Source organism: Ochotona princeps, chromosome 6 (genome assembly GCF_030435755.1).
Source record: "Ochotona princeps isolate mOchPri1 chromosome 6, mOchPri1.hap1, whole genome shotgun sequence".
Classification (NCBI taxonomy): Eukaryota; Metazoa; Chordata; class Mammalia; order Lagomorpha; family Ochotonidae; genus Ochotona; species Ochotona princeps.
In genome coordinates, this window is record NC_080837.1 from 17,791,949 (window position 1) to 17,811,350 (window position 19,402).

At 40.0% G+C, this 19,402-nt stretch overlaps 1 protein-coding gene across 12 annotated transcripts in view; it reads left to right on the plus strand.

Moving 5' to 3' along the window:
* Nucleotides 1–19,402, plus strand: part of HERC1 (HECT and RLD domain containing E3 ubiquitin protein ligase family member 1) — a 206,775-nt gene that overhangs the window by 11,135 nt on the left and 176,238 nt on the right. For all 12 annotated transcript variants that reach the window (XM_058665701.1, XM_058665710.1, XM_058665706.1 and 9 more), the window contains exon 2: nt 17,548–18,503. In XM_058665701.1, the coding sequence (XP_058521684.1) occupies nt 17,574–18,503 (930 nt within the window). In that variant the 5' untranslated portion in view covers nt 17,548–17,573. The remainder of the gene's footprint in view (nt 1–17,547; nt 18,504–19,402) is intronic.

The following is a 19,402-nucleotide window of genomic DNA, read 5'->3' on the forward strand; positions in this document are numbered from 1 at the left end:
TATGGGATCCCGGCACATTCAGGGCGAGGATTTTAACTGCTACGCTATCATGCTGGGCCCAAGAGCCTGCTGTTCTGTCTGGGTCTCCTATGTGATGGACTTGGATCATCTTTCACTGCTTTCCAAGGTGTATTAATATGGAACTGGATGAGAAATAGAGCAGCCAGGACTCAAACTAGCACCCATATGAAATGCCAGCATTGCAGAATGTGGTTTAACGTACTGTGCTTCAATGCCAGCTCCCCTCCCCCCCTTTTATAATTTTTTGTGACATTTATACCTCCTGAATTTTAATTACTTATTTGTCTGTTTATTATTTGTCTTCTTCACTGAAATGTAAATTTTATGGACGCAGAAATGTTTGATTTGTTCCAGTACCTAGAAAGTTCCTGGCGCATAATAAGCCAGGAACACAACTCTGGGAAGTGTCTGTTGAATAAAATTTGTCTCTAAATTAGAGAAATGATTCTTGTGGGCAGCCAAGACTGGATCAGGCTGAAGGCAGGAGCCTGGAAAGCTTCCACGTATGTAGCAAGTACCCACCTATTTGGGCCTTCCTCTGCTGTCTTTCCATGCATGATAGCAGACAGCTAGTCCGAAGCGAAGTGGCCAGTACTCAAATCCATATTCATGTAGGATGTAGGGGTTCCAGGGGGCTGCTTAATCTGCACAGTGCTCAACCTCTGCTTGGTCTTTAAGCTCAAAGAGAACTGTCAAATTAGCTAACCAACAATGATTTTTGTGTGTGTGTGTGTGTTGCTTACTCACATGTGAAGTGTTAGAATTTATTTTTTTTTAAAAAGATTTTATTATTATTGAAAAGCTGGATATACAGAGAGGAGGAGAGACAGAGAGGAAGATCTTCCATCCGATGTTTCACTCCCCAAGTGAGCTACAACGGGCCGGTGCGCGCTGATCCGATGCCGGGAACCTGGAACCTCTTCCAGGTCTCCCACACGGGTGCAGGGTCCCAAAGGTTTGGGCCGTCCTCGACTGCTTTCCCAGGCCACAAGCAGGGAGCTGGATGGGAAGTGGAGCTGCCGGGATTAGAACTGGCGCCCATATGGGATCCCGGGGCTTTCAAGGCGAGGACTTTAGCCGCTAGGCCACGCCGCCGGGCCCAGAATTTAGAATTTATAAACATTATGAAGAGCTTAGGGTGTGCTAAATAGCATATAAAAATAAAATTGAATTTCAGCTCTTGTACATGTTTCAAGTATTTAACTTACTATTTGGTCATTTCCTAATTATAAATGGTAGCGGGTTAATTTAGTAATAATATTTCCTCTGCTTCTGGAAAGTTATTTTCTTCATTCTAAAAGCCTTGAATTACCATTCGTATTGTTTGTTTTTTTTTTTTTGGATACATTGTTATCTGGTATTTTAAAATGTAGTAGCATGTGGAAACCCTTTTTGTTAAAAAAAAAAAACATCTCTTTTTTTGAAAGGCAAATTTAGAGAGAGAAAGAGCGAAAGAGTGAAATATCTTCTGTCTGCTGGTCCATTCCCTAAATGGCTGCAACAGCCAGAGCTCGACCAGGCTGAATGCGGGAGCTAGGAGCTTTATCTGGGTCTGAAAAGAATGATATGGTGATTGATTGCTGTCATTTAGTGAGGATGGTGTGGTGGAGGGCAATACAGGTCTACGGGAATAGTGCTAACTAACACTGAGCATGTGCTTGCACTCTCATCTAGGCACTTTCATGCGTCACTTTAAATTAACAAGTAAAAGTGTGATTCTTGTGCACTGTAATGATATTTTGAAGCATGTGTAATGAAGACTGGTTATCATTTTTGTTGTGAAAACACTTCACTTTCCTCTGTTTTCAAAATCATGTTTATACTGTTGAGGCTAAAGTTATAAGGAAATGGAGGCAGAGAGAATAACTTGTTTGAGCTTAACCCGCTTGTGATGTAGACTGAAAATTCAGAAGTGAAAGGGATATAGTTGGGGATTTTGGGGAACAGAGTGTAGAAATTGCCAGCATTGGTGTGAAGGTTTTGGATAATCCACCCTATCCTCATAGTGGCATGTGGGAAGACATTATTCTGTGAGTTTTCAGAAATTCACAGTGACTGAGACAAAATTGAGAGCTACACATTGCTTTGGTGTTCCAAAAAAAAAAAAAAAAAAGGAAAATAAATGTTTAATTGAAAGATGATAGGGATAGTGAGTCAGAGAGCGCTTTCATGTGCTGGTTTTCTCCCCAAATGCCTGCAGTGGCCAGGGCTGGACCAGTCAAAATGAGGATCTGGGAACTCAATCGTGTCTCTCTTTGGGATGGCAGGGATCCAACCACTGGAGTTACCACTTGGTTTTCTCAGGGTGTGCACTTAAAAAGCTAGACTTGGGAGTGAATCTGGGACTCAGACCCATACACTCTGATGTGGAATATGGGTATCTTAATTGCTAGTGAAACACCTGCCTCTGCTTTGGTTTCTTCAAGCCTTTTTCTAGCTCTGTTTTGCTTAGAGGAATGTTAAAAGACAAATCAGTGTTACAAGAATAGAGTAACTTGGTGTAAGTTCTCATTGGAACTTATTTGCAACAGTAAATTATCGTTCAGAAGTGAATATTAGGGCCCGGCTCGATGGCGTTGTGGTTAAGGTCCTCGCCTTGCACGCGCCGGGATCCCATTTAGACACTGGTTCTAATCCTGGCAGCCTCTCTTCCCATCCAGCTTCCTGCCTGTGGCCTGGGAAAGCAGTCAAGGATGGCCCAAAGCCTTGGGACCCTGCACCCGCGTGGGAGACCAGGAAGAGGCTCCTGGCTTTGGATTGGTTCAGTTCCAGCCATTGTGGCTGCTTGGGGAGTGAGTCATTGGATGGAAGATCTTCCTCTCTGTATATCCGCCTTTCCAATAAAAATAAATAAACATCTTTAAAAAAAAAAAGAAGTGAATATTAGTGAATCTTTATGCCCTGGAGTAGTGGTGTTAAAGGGCAAGGTTAAACAAGGGCAGAAAAGTTGTGAAATAATAGCTTGTATATCCGTGTAAACCTTTTTAGTTTACTAAATACTTTGTAAACAGTTCTCAAATGATTTTTAATGCTTTTCACCTCAATGAGGCAGAAACAGAGAGGGAGTTACCTGAGTGATGAATCCTTGAGTAATATCTTCCTATAGTTGCCTTTTGCTAAGATATAGCAGAAATGAACTGATTCTGGTTTTGCAATCTGAGCTTACAATTTTCTATTTCTTTGTAAACCTGTTGGATTATTGGTGATGCATCTCTATATGGTGTTGTCTAGAAAGCTTGATCTTTTAAATACGTGACTGGAAAGTTACCTACTCTGAAAGTATGTTGAATGGGCCACAATTAGCATGGTTTAAACAAATATTTGCTATCCCAAAAGCTTGGATATTTTAAAGAAATGTTATTTAAATTCAAGCTGCAATTCTAATAGCAAAACTGTTATATCTTTTACGTTGCTATTTTAGTTAAAGCTTCCTACAAGTTGAGTTGTGTTAATAATGAGGTGGTTTTGGTTGCATTGTAGACTACTATAGAGATGTAGGGAGTTTTAAGTGTGGTTGCTTGGGAAAAGACACTGCAGTCGTGAAATGCTCTTATTTATTTTGAAGATAATTTGAATTGTTTTTGTTAATTTGAATTGCCCTTGAGAAATTAAGGATCTTCCAATTTCTTAAGATGTGTTACATAAAGGAATGAAGTGAGATGCAAATTCGCAAAATCACTTAGCTTTAAAGTAATTGGTAATTGACAAAATGTGACTTCGTTTTTATAAAAATCTATGGAATTATTGAATATTTTTTCCCTTAAATTCTGTTTAAGATGCCTTTCAATTTTCAATTCCAGTAATATTTTTTTCATGGTGCTGTCTTATACTGACTCTGTGAAACTACCCGCTCTGTTTTGTTTGCCATGTGTTGATTTGGCTCCTTATTTTGAAGTAGGCAGGCAGGAAAGGTTTTTTTTTTTTTTTTTTTTTTTAAAGATTTATTCTTTTTATTACAGCCAGATATACACAGAGGAGGAGAGACAGAGAGGAAGATCTTCCGTCCGATGATTCACTCCCCAAGTGAGCCGCAATGGGCCGGTGCGCGCTGATCTGATGCCGGGAACCTGGAACCTCCTCCGGGTCTCCCACACGGGTGCAGGGTCCCAATGCATTGGGCCATCCTCAACTGCTTTCCCAGGCCACAAGCAGGGAGCTGGATGGGAAGTGGAGCTGCCGGGATTAGAACTGGCGCCCATATGGGATCCCGGGGTGTTCAAGGCGAGGACTTTAGCCGCTAGGCCACGCTGCTGGGCCCAGGAAAGGGTTTTTGTATATGAGATAAAACTAGTCCCGTTCGGGAGCTCAATGGACTGGAGTGCTTATGCAGTAAGTCCACTGATAAATTCCAGAAATACCAAAGGCCTGTAGGGCTACAAAGACAGTGATGACTCTGCAATATTGTCTGCAAGTTTTTTCTGTGACAGAGGCTGTATTTAACAATTAAAAATTAAGTCATTTATAAACTTGTAGCTAAGGTTAATTCAAGTAGGAAAGTTTTTTTTTTATTTTTTAAGATTTATTTATTTATTATTTTAAAGACATTTACAAAGAGAGAGGTTTTCCATATACTGATTCACTCCTCAAATGGCCTCAGTGGCCTAGATTGAGCTGACCTGAAGCCAGGAGCCAGGAACTTCTCTTCAGGTCTCCAACATGGATGCTGAATCCCAAGCAATTGGGCCATATGTTGCTACCTTCACAGGGAAAAAGCAGAAAGCTGCGTCAGAGGTAGAGTAGCTGGGACTCCAACCAGCGCTCCTATGGGATGCTGGCGCTGCAGGTGGAGGACTGTTACAGTCCCCCTAAGCACCCCCCGGGAGAGTTTAACATGCGAATTGCTGGTGAAATTCATGTCAAATAATTGCTTACAGTAACCATAAGTAAAATTTGATTTTAGGTAAATTTACACTTACTTAAGCCTGATTGTGTGTTAATCTGTATGCTACATAAATAGGTAATTCTATTCCTAAACAGCATTTTGTTTAAATTGTCATTTTAAGGGCCAGCATTGTGGCATAGTGGGTAAGGCTGCTCTGTGTATGGTGCTGACATCATACATGGGTGTTGGTTAAAGTCCTGGCTGTTCCACCTCTGATGCAGCTCCCTCGTAAGGTACCTGGAAAGCAGCAGCAAATGACCCATGTTCTTGGACCCCTGCACTCATGTGGGAGACCTGGAAGAAGCTTCTGGCTCCTGGCATTGAAATAGCCTGATCCCAGCCATTATGGCCATTTGGAGAGTGAACCAACAGATGAAAGATCTTTTTCTCTGTTTCTCCCTCTCTCTCTGGAGCTCTGCCTTTCAAACAAACACACACATAATAAATATTTTAAAAGAAATTTTTACAATTTTTTATTTTGTTTAGTTTAAGGCAAGTAAATTCTCCTTTCATTCCCCAGGTCCTAAGTCTGGAATAGCTTCAACATTTGCACCAGGCTTGCTTCAGTCTTCTCCAGCTTTGCTCCAGCATTGCTCCTCCGATCTTGCTAATGCACACCCTGGAAGGCAGTGCATTGCTGCTCAAGTACTTGTGTTCTTGCCACCCACTTGGGGGACCTGGAATGGGATTCTGGGTTCTTGGCTTTGGGCTGCTCCAACCTTGGCTGTTGTGGCCATTTGGGGAGTGAATCAGCAGATAAAAGATCTCTGTCTCCATGCCTTTAAAGCAAAATGAAGAAATTAATGTTAAAGAAGTTTTGTAGTTAAGTTTCATGTTTTTCTCATTTATATATAGATACAGTTTATTTGTTTGAAGTGGAATCTGAATAAAATCTGAACTTTCTAAGTGTTTGGCATATTTTTTAAAATAACTTAATCTTAGGCTTCCCCCTCCCCCCTCATTCTTTCTTTTGTTATTAAGAAATCAGGCTATTTTCCTTGACATGTTTCCAGCTATTTTCATTTTGCTAATTGCATCTCATATAATTTAACATGCTTTTCTGTTCTGAATTTTCAGTAAACTGACAGATTATTCATTTTTTTTACAATAATTTGTTATAGAAGGAGTTTGCATCTATCAGGAGGTTCATACTGCCTTTTTGTGATCTTAGTAGTTATTATTGATTATCATTACTTAGATTTATCTCGCAGTAGTTATTAAGTAGTGAAATTTTGTGATTCCTGCTTCATATACTAGATAGCATTCTTTTGGGTAGTTCTTCAATGTATATATTATGTTTCAGGCATTGTTTTAATTCTAGTATGGTCTTGGAATGCTTTGGCAAAGTGTGCTGTGGGGAATTCTTTTAAGGGAGGTGTCTAGGCTGTCATTATTGAAAACTTAGGAATATTAATTAGGTAGCTTTTGTTCAAAGGAGTTTGGCCAGTAAATGGATTAAATTCTCATTATGAAATGAAAGAGTTTCTGACCTAGAATGTGGAGCTGGTCATTGACATTTATTATTTTTAAGATGTTAACAATTTCATATTCAGAAATTTCAAAAGTAATATGCACAGATCAGAAGTTCCTAGTTTCTTGAGCCAAATTTCTTAGCATAACTTGGAGAGCAAGCCAAATATTGAGTTTACTTAGCAACATATTTTATAGTAAAGGTTGTCAAAGGACTGGGGCTGAAGCTCCCAGTGTAACTTCTTGACAAGTGTTTTAGGGTCACATAAACTTAGGAAACAATGTGTACTTTATATTTTCTTGGAATGTAATAGTATACCTTAGCAAATAAAAGACCTACAGTAAGGAAACTTGTTTAACATTAAGTCAGCATTTTCCTAATTCATTTGATCACTGAACCTTTTCCTCCTTTATCCTGAGGAACAAATATTGGATTACAGGGTTTGAACAGAATAAGGAAAAATGTCCAACCAGAGATATCTCAGATGTTCTGGTTTATTCCCCAAATCCCATAACATCTAGGGCTGAGCCAGGCTGAAAGCAGGAGACTGTAGCTCAATCTTTGTCTCCCATGCAGGAGGCCAGGCACATTGGTTGGGAGTTGGATCAGAAGTGGAACACCCAGGAGCTTTAGAGGGAATAGACATAATTTCCTTAACATTTAGGCGATTCTGGCCATGCAAATTTTATGTGGAAAATTGGTTGTGTCCTTAATGAAGATGGAATGCGTTAAAAAAAAACAAAAACAAACGAACAAAAAAACCCCAAAAACCCAGAGGAGATAGAGATGCAGGTACGAGGATACTGTTGATACCAGAATTTCAGATTTAGAAATGAGCTCATTTAATAGGACCTCCTTATTCTGTACATGGAATTTTGTTATACAATTTGCTCACAGAAGGTTGTATTAGTATAATATTAATATATTGTGTTGAAGTACAGTCATTTGGTTTTTAAAAAAGATTTATTTACTTTTGTTGGAAAGACATTTACAGAGAGGAGAGACAGAAACTTATCTTTTGTCCGCTGATTCACTCCCCAAATAGCTGCAATTGCCAGAGCTGAGCTGATCTGAAGCCAGGAGCCAGGAGCTTTCTCTAGGTTTTCCTTGTAGGTGCAGGGGCCCAGTGCTTGAGCCATCCTCCACTGTTTTCCCAGGTCATGAGAAAGGAGCTGGATTGAAAGGGAAGCAGCCAGGACACAAACCCAGCACCCACATGGGATACTGTGCTGCGGACAGAAGATTATCTTGATATGCCTGGTGTTAGCTCCACATTCGATTTTTCTTTTTAAAAGATGTCTTTATTGGAAAGGCAGATATACAGAGAGGAGGAGAGACAGAAAGGAAGATCTTCTGTCCATTGAGTCACTCCCCAAGTGACTTAACGGCAAGAGCTGAGCCAATCTGAAGCCAGGTACATTGAGCCTCTTCTGGGTCTCCCACACAGGTACAGGGTCCTATGGCTTTGGGCTATTCTTGACTGCTTTCCCAGGCCACAAGCAGGGAGCTGGATGGGAAATGGGGCTTCTGGGATTAGAACTGGCACCCATAAGGGATCCCAGCACATGCAAGGCAAGGACTTGAGCTGCTAGGCCACCATACCAGGCCGCTATATTCAAATTTTTAAAAACAACTCTGAAAAGTCAATCTATAGGTTCCATATTTCTCAAAGCATTGAATTAATTTTTTTTGGTTCTGATTCAATGGCTAAATCTTCATCTTGCAAGCACTGGGATCCTATACGGGCACCTGTTTGTGTCTTGGTTGCTCCATTTCCCAGTGAAAGATGGCTGGAGTACTTGGTCCTCTACTGTCTACACTGGGAAACCTGGAGAAAGTTCCCTACTCTTGACTTAGTCCTGGTTGAACCTTGGCAATTATGGTCATTTGGGGAGCAAACCAGCAGATAGAAGAAAATTGTCTTTTTCTTATAGCTGTCCTTCAAATATATACAATAAATCCTTTTTAGTAAACTTTTTAAAAGTTGATAATGTCTTTTTTTTAAAAGATTTATTTATTTTTATTACAAAGTCAGATATGCAGAGAGGAGAGACAGAGAGGAAGATCTTCTGTCCGATGATTCACTCCCCAAGTGAGCCGCAACGCCGTTGCTGCGCTGATCCGAAGCCGGCAACCTGGAACCTCTTCCGGGTCTCCCATGCGGGTGCAGTGTCCCAAAGCCTTGGGCCGTCCTCGACTGCTTTCCCAGGCCACAAGCAGGGAGCTGGATGGGAAGTGGAGCTGCCGGGATTAGAACCGGCGCCCATATGGGATCCCGGGGCTTTCAAGGTGAGGACTTTAGCCACTAGGCCACGCCGCTGGGCCCTTTAGTAAATTTTTAATACACATAATTCGAAGAAAGATAAGCACTGGATAAATTTTCAAGTTATTTTTTTTCCAGTTAGAATTCCCCTGCAGATTTGCCCAGGTTTTTTTTTTTTTTCCCTTTCCCCTCTCTTTTTATCTCTATCCTCCCCTCCCTTAACCCTTTTCTCTGTTGTCTTCCCCTTTTCTTTTTCCTCTCTTCCTTCCTATTAAGTTGTCAGTTATTTATTTTCATTTATTTGAAAGAGAGACAGAGAGCAAGGATGAGATAGAGATCTTAATCCGTTGTTTCATTCTCCAGCTGCCTGTGACAGCATGGCTGGTCCCGGCTGATGCCAGGAGTCCAGAACTCAATCTGATTTTCCCCATGTAACTTTAACTACTCAGTCATATCCTGCCTCTCTGGGTGCCCATTAGCAGGAAGGCCTAGATCTTCTCTGATACAGGAATTCCAATTATTTTAAAAGCAAAGTTGACATGGATTGAGGAGTTAAGAGATGTAAAGTTCTGCCTCTCAATAATTTTTGGTGAACCAAGCCATTTCCTACTTTTTAAGCTTCTCCTGGTTTATTTTTTACAAAGCGCAAGCATAAGTAAGCTTGTCTTCTTGCCATCTGGCTTTTATCTTATTTGTAGGGAAGGTAGGCAACCACTGTTTTTGTTTATGGGAAGTTTTTTGTTTTGTTTTGTTTTGACAACACCTTTTTCAATGGAAGTTACAAATCTAGCTCCGAATTTATTACTTGTAGGAGAATGATGCTGTCAGAAGGAAATTGAAAGTGAGATTTGCTCAATATGGATACTTCTGTTAATAAATGAGTTTATGACATGTGTTCAATCAGGAAGAACACAGTCATGGAAAAGCCATGCTTATCATCTAATTCTTAGTTGTGTTTTTGTCATAGAAGATTATGTTTATTATATTATTGCTTCCTGTTATTCTTGAGTCAGTTGTTACCTCCCTCCCTAAATTTGATTTTGAAAATTTCTGAAGTTTATAGGAAAGCGAAATAGTGAACATCTACATACATTTTGCCTAGCTTCACAAAGTATAACGTTTTGCTGCAATTGCTTTTTTTTGTCTAAACATACATGTTTTGCCTTATGTAAAGATAAGTTGTATTCATCACACTATTCTCCATATTGCATATATTGGCATACAGCTCCTAAAAATCAGCACATTCTCCAACATGCCTATGATCACATCTAAGGAAAATAACATCAATTTGTTATATACAATATATAATGTAAGTTTTTTTCTCATTTCCAGTGGTTATGTTTTGTAATTGCTTTTTAATGATCTAGGCCCATTTGTGTATTGCGTTTGGTCTTATGTCTTTAAATAATCCGCTGTATTTAAAAAAATGATGTTAACATATTGAAGCATAAGGACCAGTTGCCATTATAATGTCCTAGAGTATAAATTTGCTGCATATCTTTTTAAAATTATATATACAGGTTTAGAGCTTTCTGTATTACCACTATAAAGATGATGATATTTTACTCCTTGAAATCATTGGAAGGTACTTCATACTGTTTTCTTCCTTTTTGGTGATAGCAAATCTGATTACTTTTTAAAGGTGGTAACTATCATCAGATCACTTTCAATGAACAGCTCTCCCCCTTTCTTTTGTACCTACCCAGTGATCCAGGGAGTGGTATTAGAAGCTATTAATTCTTTTTCCAGGCTTTTCTTTACACTTAGAGTCTAAGTGCAGGCATGTGTGAAATATGCTAAATGATCACAAGCTTTATTTAGAGCATCAGAAGTGAGCACACACATAGAAATGTGTGTTGCCCCACACAGATGTTTGTTGTGAGTAGGGAATAGGCCAGAAGATTTGTCGCACAGAAGAAAGGATGGGAAAGCAGGCAGAGGGTGTCCAGCAGTTCCTTCTGCTGTGGCCTGCAGCAGAACAGAGACAAGAGTTCTCCCAGTTGTTGGCCTCTTCTGTGATTAGGAGTGGTGCCTCTACAGATTTGAAGCTACCTGGGAATGTTATGGTACCTCCATAAATACCACAGGGAGCTCAATATTCATATTATGATGTTCCCCGCCCCACCCCAGGTCCCCCATGAAGCTAATGCATCCCAGGAAAGGGGCATTTTGATTAATAAGTGGACAGAATCATACATTGAGACATATGACTTCCAGCTCAGCAATCCTCATATCTGTATTTTTGAGGTTATGTTAAAATTGCCTCTTACAGTTATTATTTCTTGAATAATTACTTTCTTTTTCAAATTAAAAAGAGACTTAAACAATACATGTATATGGTAACAAACCTACACAGTATAGAGAGGTTAGAACAAAAGATATGTTTCCATTTACTCTGTTTCCCTATTTTTTCCCCCTAGTTTACTATTAACCAGTTTCTTGTGAGTCTTTAAACTTCCATAGTCATGCATGATTGTGTACACACATATGTAGAGGCATCTTTTTCATTTTTTCCTTGCTTTATACAAATGACTTAATCACAAAGTGTACTGCATCTAAAGTCCATTCACATTGCATTTAAATTAAAACTTTATTCTTTTCATGTATGTATATGCCACATTTTGTTGACGTGCCTGTTGGGAGATGTTAGATTATTTTTGCCTTTTGGTTAATGGTGAATAATGCTGCTGTGAACATTGCTTTCAATTCTTTGGACATACACTTCAGAGTGGTTGCTTGGTCTGTATCCTGCTGTACTTACTTTAACTTTCCATCATTCCAGATAATTGCATCTCTTCCTTTAATATTAGTAATTGCCTTGAATTTCACTGTGTGTGGTTTACCTAACTGGTTTCTTAGGTGGACTTCAGCTTGTTTTTCATTTTTACTCTTTTTTTTTTTTAATATGGGGGAGATTTGCTATTCAAAAAATGGCAGTGAATAGGGTATTTCTTTGAGTTTGAAATACTTTCTTTTTTTATTAAATCTTCCATGTGAAAATGGAAGTCTTGTTGAACATTTCTTGTAAATATTCTAACAAGTTATTCTGTTACTGTCTTGAAGCAGATACTGCTATCTTGCTGACAGCACCATGTGCCTTGATTACAGTAAGTTTGTCAACCTGGGCCTGGCGCAGTTGCCTAGTGATTAAAGTCCTTGCCTTGCATGTGCTGGGATTCCATATGGGCACGGGTTCTAATCTGAGCAGCCCTGCTGCCCACCCAGCTCCCTGCTTGTGGCCTGGGAAAGCAGTAGAGGACGGCCTAAAGCCTTGAGACCTTGCACCTGCGTGGGAGACCCAGAAGAGGCTCCATGTACCTGACTTTGGATTGGCTGAGCTCTGGCTGTTGCGGTCACTTGGGGAGTGAATCAACGGACAGAAAATCTTCCTCTCTGTCTCTCCTCCTCTCTGTTTATCTGCCTTTCCAATAAAAATTAATAAATTTTTTTTTAATGTTTGTCACGCTTATATTCAGGTCATATAAGTTCTCCAGCTGTTTTTTTTCTACTGAATTGTTTTTGCATTTCTGCACTGCAGGTTTCTAATGAGAAGTTAAAAAATGAATTTACTGATTAATTTTTAATTTATTGTTACCTGATTGAGAAATTCAGTGCTTGAGAGAGTGGTTAAGAGGAACGTATTTTATTATAGCAGTAGCACTTACTTTTTTTGGAAAAGCAGATTTACAGAGAGAAGAACACTTTATCAGTTGCTGACAGTGTGATTTCACATTTCTGTGCCTCAGTTTCCTGTCCTGGCAAATGGAGATGATAAAAATACCTATTTCATAGAGTTGTTCTGAAGACAAATAACAATTCCTGCTATGTAGGAAGTACGTAATGAATGTTGGCAGCTGTTGTCATTTTGTTTACTGGAAAATGCTGGAAAACTTCAGAATCTGGTAATTCTATGAACTACCAGAATTGTTTTAAGCAGTCATAAGAATATTTCAGTCTTTGACATTTATTTCCATTTTATACAGATAATAGTAGTGCTAATGGTGTCCTCCCTCCCCCAAAGTCTCAGTAGCTTTTCTAATTCTACTTTTTACTGGTTTTATGTATGTAATAATATAATGTACAATATCTAAAAATAATTTTATATAGATATAAAATTGAGCTTGGACTTGTACATTGAATCTGGAAGGAGCAAAGAGCAATTGGCTTTTGTCAGTGTCAGTTATTAATGAAGTTGAAAAAAGCACAAGCAATTTTTTTTTTCTTTGCCAGAATTTAGCTGGTTCATCAGGATTATGTATTGATGGTTCTAGAATACCAGTTTTGTTCATAGTTCTTTACTTGCTAGATAAGCATGTCTGTTTCCTGGGTTGTTTGACAGGTTCTTGTTACTGATGTAGCAAAACAATTTGCCAGCAAACTCAGCAAGTACTTGCTTTCTAAGTAAGCTTTCTAAAAAAGCTTTTTGCTTTTTAGCAGGTGTTTACTTTTGTGCAAACATTGGTAATTTGGTCTAATGACAAACTTCAGTGTAGAGTCTAATTAGCTTTTATTCTCAGCTCATAAACTGGGCAGTGCACCACTTCATCAAACACAGGGAGTATTTGGTGAGCTGAGCAAAGGAGGTTGGCTTTACAGGCGGAAAAGGGCTAAAGAAAGCAGAACCAGAATAAATAGTGGATTAATGGTTTCAAAATTATTATTATTATTATTGGTAAAGGTTAGAGCAAAGGGGACTTCTTTATTATGTCAGTTAAAATGGACCTGTTTAAGAATTGGACTGTTATATATCTTTTTCTCCTAATTCTTGGGAGGTCAGATAAACAACTTAGTTTTGGCTTGGTGATCTAAAACTTTGGCATGAGTAACTCCATTTAGGTTTGGTTTATGACCTCCTATAAATTTTTGTTTAACGATTTGTAGAGTTTAGTGAGTAGAATGTCAAAGTCCATTAGCCAACCCTTAATGAGATCGTCTGGAAGAGGAGTATTTGTGATAGGAGTGGGAAAAAGTAGACAACAAAGTGTGCTTAAGTTTCATCTGCAGAACTTTGTGCATGGGCTCTTATGATTCCAGAAATGCCCTAGTAAGTATTCTTATTGGAGTCTTCTGTAAATCTCTTGTCACTATGTATGGTGAGGCAGCATGGGGTGGCAGTTGATGAACATGTTAAATGTTCGCATGGGTTACTATGTTTACAGTGCATATTCAGGTTGAAGCTCAGCAGAGAGAAATTTGGACTGGAGTCCTGAGCCTATGAAATAAATAAACTCCTCAGAAGTGGTTTGATCCAAAAATTTGTGTACATTGAGAGGAGGAGACAGAATGGAACTAAAGAGAATCCATAGGAATGTCCACTGTGGACCACCAAACTTGGACTAACTCTCATTGTACCAGTTCAGAGTGAGGTGATATCTGGGATTAAATTACATTCAATATTAGTAGTGAACTGCATAGACCTCAATTGCTCAACTTAATTCAGCAAATATTTTTTGAGATTCTATGTTGGTGGCTCCAATCAATATAAAATTTTCTTTCCTGCAGTAACTCTCCTGCCTTATTTTCTCTTGCTTGTTTTTGTGATATTAGATATTTTGTAATTTTTTTTAATGGTACTCTCATTATTGGGGATTTGTTTTGTTTGAGTGAAGGATTGTTGCGTTTTCAATTTTATGGATCCCTTTTGCCTTAGAGGACCGTAAGGATTCCCTTTCAACATTTAGTCAGAGATTCTTCTACCTTCCTTTGTACCTTTTTATCCCCCTTCTTCTTTTCGAGATCAGACGAGATTGGGCGCGTTCAGGGTGGTATGGCCGTAGACAACCCCCCCCCCTTCTTCTTTCAATGAGTACCCCTTTGAATCATACCTGGTAAGTGTGGGCCTCTAGCCCAGGGATTAAGATGTCAGTTAAAATATTGAAGTACCTAGGTTCTGTATGGAACTCTTAGATGTTGTTTTGGCTCCTGATCCAGCTGTTTAATATATGTAGACCTTGGGAGCCAGCAGCGATGATTGGGTTCCTGCCACCATGTAGGAGACCTGGATTGAGTTCCATGCTCCTGGCTTCAGCCTTTCTTAGCCCTAGCCTTTCAGAGTGTTTGGAAAATGAATCATGGATGAAAACTTTCTAAACAGTCTCTGCCTCTCAAAGCAATTAAAAAAAAAATCACACCTGCCTTTTAAGAGTGTACTTGCCCCTTTAAATTGTACTTACCTTTTGAAATTGAAGATCTTTTGGAGTTTCTTTCTTATAGGCTATGCTGTTATCTGCCTTTGTACTTGGCCATTTTTTCTTAGTCTGCCTTAGCTTTCCACAAGGTATTGTGATTGGGTGGAGGTAGAAGTGTATGATACTGGCATGTGATAACTTCTGTCTCTCTTTTTCAGTTATTTGTAGTTTTGGCATCCTGTGTTTTGAAGTTGTGCTCCAGATGTAGTTTGGTGTAGAAATTAATTTTTCCTTCTTTTTCCTAGCTGTTAGGAAAAGACATTTTGGGGAGATAACTGCAGTTACCATTGTCTTTAGTCGCCTTAGAGTGTGCTGTATTACTCAGTAAATGGTGTGGCATAACTGTTTATCCACCTAGAAAGATAAAATTTAACTCTTAATTTCAAAATATGTAGAATTTATTAAATTCCTAGATCAACATAGAATTTATTTTAATTCCAGATTCAGGAATTGAGAGCATCTGGGCTGTGGGCTGTGCAAGGCCTGTGAAATCATTTGGTCTGGCCCTGCAAAGACTGCAAATTCAGTAAATGCATAGCAGGCTAATTTTTAAATTAAAATTTATATTTTATATAAATTTTTAAAATTAAAGATTAGAATTATATAAAGAGAAAGAGAGTGAGAGGTCTTTTACCTGCTGGTTTATTGCACAGGTGGTTGCCCAGCCCAAGTTGGGCTGGGCTGGTGCATTGAACCAGGCTCTCCATCCGAGTCCCCATGTGGGGAGCAGGGATCTGTGCAACTGAGCCATCTATTACTGGCTTTCCTAGGCCACGATCAGGGCACTCACGTTGTTCCTGTAGAACTGAAACACCAGCATGTTGGGCTAGTCTTTGATGCAGATTGGAAGAACAGGATCTCAGTCTACAGATAGCAGGCTAATTTTAAGTTGGTAATTTTGTGTGGCCTGTAAATGATGTTATAAATATCCAAATGATCTCTCCTTTCAGGAGATACCCCAACTCCTGGCCCTCTCCCAGGATGTGCTTTCCCCTTCCTTCTTTCTAGGTTCATTGGTTACTTTGCAAATAAAACCCATGGTCTGGACATTTTTCTGTGGCACCCAACATGGGATATGAAACATCTTCTCTGCAGGTTCCTGCCCCAATAAGGAGAGGTCAGGGAATGCTTAGAATCTCAACACCCTTCCTTAAACCTTTAGTGTCTCTCCTCTGCTGTCAAGAAGCATCTCATCTACCAGCTCTCTCCCTGGCGGTGCTTTCCCCTTTCCTTTTCTTTCCAGGTTCACCTGGTTGCTTTGCAAATATCCAAATGGCCCTTGGCAGGGTTCCCCCCACCCTGCCTGCAGACTGTGGTGAAAAATAAAGCGAAAGTTCCTCCAGGAAACCAAATTGTATAATCTTGAATTCATGTGTAGTATGGGCATGGGGTTGGAGAGAGGGTGCTGTTTAGACCACGAATGACAAGCAGAAGCTGTAAAATAATGTGCAGGGGCTGATGATGTGGTGTGGAGTGTAGAGGCCCTGCCTACAGTACCAGCATCCCGTATGGGAAGGCAAGTCCTGACTTCTCTACTTCCAATCCAGCTTCCTTCTGAGCTTGAGTCCCTGCACCCATATGGGAAACCTGGATGGAATTTCAGGCTCCTGACTTTGGCTTGGCCTAGACTTGGCCGTTGTGGTCCTTTGGGAGTGAACCAGTAGATGGAAGTTTCTCTTATCCCTTTCCTTCTCTTTCTTTCCTCCCTCCCCTTCCCCTTCTCTGTAACTTCGTATTTCAAATGAATAACATATATTTTTATTGAAGAAAATTAGACTGCTATGGATTTATTGAATTTGAAGTCTCACCTGTGGTTTCCTTGACAGAGCCAACCCAAACGCTTTTTCAGGCCTCATGGAGCATGTGGGCTGAATGCTCCCCAACTCTGATTTGGAGGATAGAGTTGATGTTTACTAAGATGTGGAAATCTGCAGGAAGGGAATGGATTTGGGCTTTTGTGAGGGTGGTGTTAATTTGGAGTTCACTTTCAGATATGTTAAATTTGAGATGCATGTTGTTCACATGGAAGGGTAAAGTGGGAATCCTCAACATGTAGAACTCCCCCCCCCCCATTACACTGACAGATTAGAACAGAAAGAGAAAAAGTACAGCTGAAGAAATCACTCTTTTTAAAATAAACATATAATTTTGGAATTGTTGGTTACAGGAGTGTTGCAGTGAGTTTCCATTTCTCTTGATGTTAAGATCTTGTACAATCGTGGTACATATATCAGAGCTAAAATGCTACGACTAGAACAGTACCATGAACTAGACCCCAGCCTTCATTTGCGTTTTACCAATCTGAAATCACTAACGGTAATGTAGGGTGGGATGAAAGTTCATTTATTTTTTATTGGAAGGGCAGATACACAGAGAGGAGGAGAGACAGAGAGGAAGATCTTCTGTCCAATGGTTCACTCCCCAAGTGACTGCAACTGCTAGAGCTCAGCCAGTCCGAAGTCAGGAGCCTGGAGCTTCTTCCGGGTCTCCCATGCGGGTGCAGGGTCTCAAGGCTTTGAACTGTCCTTAACTGCTTTCCCAGGCCACAAGAAGGGAGCTGGATGGGAAGCGGGCCGCCAGGATTAGAACTGGCACCCATAAGGGGTCCTGGTACGTTCAAGGACTTTAGCTGCTCAGTTATCGCACCAGGCCCATGGGATGAAAGTTTAGAAGCATTTTATGAATCTTCTGTATATGTTTTTGACTGTTTTCTGTTTTACAGAACTAATGGCTGAAGACTAAACCAACATGGCAACTATGGTTCCACCAGTGAAACTGAAATGGCTTGAACACCTGAACAGTTCCTGGATAACAGAAGACAGTGAATCTATTGCTACAAGGGAGGGTGTTGCTGTCCTTTACGCCAAACTGGTCAGCAATAAGGAAGTAGTACCTTTGCCTCAACAAGTTTTATGCCTCAAAGGACCACAGTTGCCAGACTTTGAACGTGAATCTCTTTCAAGTGATGAGCAGGACCACTATTTGGATGCTCTTCTTAGCAGCCAGTTGGCACTAGCAAAGATGGTATGTTCAGATTCCCCGTTTGCTGGGGCACTTCGAAAACGACTGCTTGTCCTTCAACGTGTCTTTTATGCACTTTCCAACAAATACCACGATAGAGGCAAAGTGAAACAGCAGCAGCACTCTCCTGACAGCAGTTCTGCTTCAGCAGATGTCCATTCTGTTAGCGAACGTCCCCGGTCAGGCACTGATGCACTGATAGAAATGGGTGTTCGAACTGGTCTAAGTTTATTGTTTGCGCTTCTGAGACAAAGTTGGATGATGCCTGTGTCGGGATCTGGTCTCAGCCTTTGCAATGATGTTATCCATACAGCAATTGAAGTTGTGAGCTCTTTGCCGCCATTGTCTTTAGCAAATGAGAGCAAGATTCCTCCTATGGGCTTGGACTGCTTATCACAAGTAACAACGTTTCTTAAAGGAGTAACTATTCCCAATTCTGGGGCAGACACTTTGGGTCGCAGATTAGCTTCGGAGTTGCTGCTTGGTTTAGCAGCTCAGCGAGGCTCTTTGCGCTATCTTCTTGAATGGATAGAAATGGCTTTGGGTGCCTCTGCGGTTGTGAATACCATGGAGAAGAGTAAACTGCTACCAAGTCAGGAAGGAATGATCAGCTTTGATTGTTTTATGACTATATTAATGCAGATGAGGCGTTCTTTGGTATGTATTATACATCTCAACTTTAAAATTCATAATTAGTGATTTCTAAAAAAGCTCAACTTACAATGAGTTAGTGCTAAGTGTGAATGAATGATTTGAGAGTTTTTCTGATTATTATCAAGTTAAGTATTTTGTGTACACTGAGTGAAGAAACTTTTACACTTATTGACAATATTGGGAGAGGCCAGTTAGCACACCAGTTGTTTGTGAAACGGGCCACAGTGCCAGTGCAAGGGAACGTAGCAGCTAAATACATGCCTTGAAAATAGCCCAGTATTTTACGCAACAGAGCCCTGCACATATCCCAGTAACTGTATAAGTGGTCCTAGCCTTCTTGAGATAAACACCTCAGGAGAATCCTCTGTGACAGTTACCCAATCAGCGTTGGCCACAAAACCTAGAGAGTAATTTCACCTCTTTCATACCCAGGAAACCCTAAATTCATGAGAAGAGAGAGTGGGGATAGAGAAATGGTGGGGAGAACTGGACCCCAAACCCTTTTAAACCTCATTTTAAAATGCAAACTGGATTCAGGTTTTGGCTGAGATGCCTGCCTTGCCTGTCAAGTATATTCTCTTCATTAGATCTTTACTACCTTGGTTACCACTATGCTCTGTCTCAGATCTGAAATTCTTTTTTACAGGAAAAAAAGAGCTTCTGTCTCAGTCATCTCCGCTAACAGTTTAGCTTTGTGGTCTCTTATTTGAGTGGGAAATCCACTTCTTTGTGCTTAGTAAACTCTTATATAAAGGCAAAGATCTTGGTGATGATTATGGAGGTCTTTTGTAAATCTCTCTGAATTCATCTTCCCATTGTTTATTAATCATTCATCAACTGTTTATTACATGCCAATTTTTCTAGGCCCTGAGGTACAACCTTGGGAATATAGTTTCTGCTTC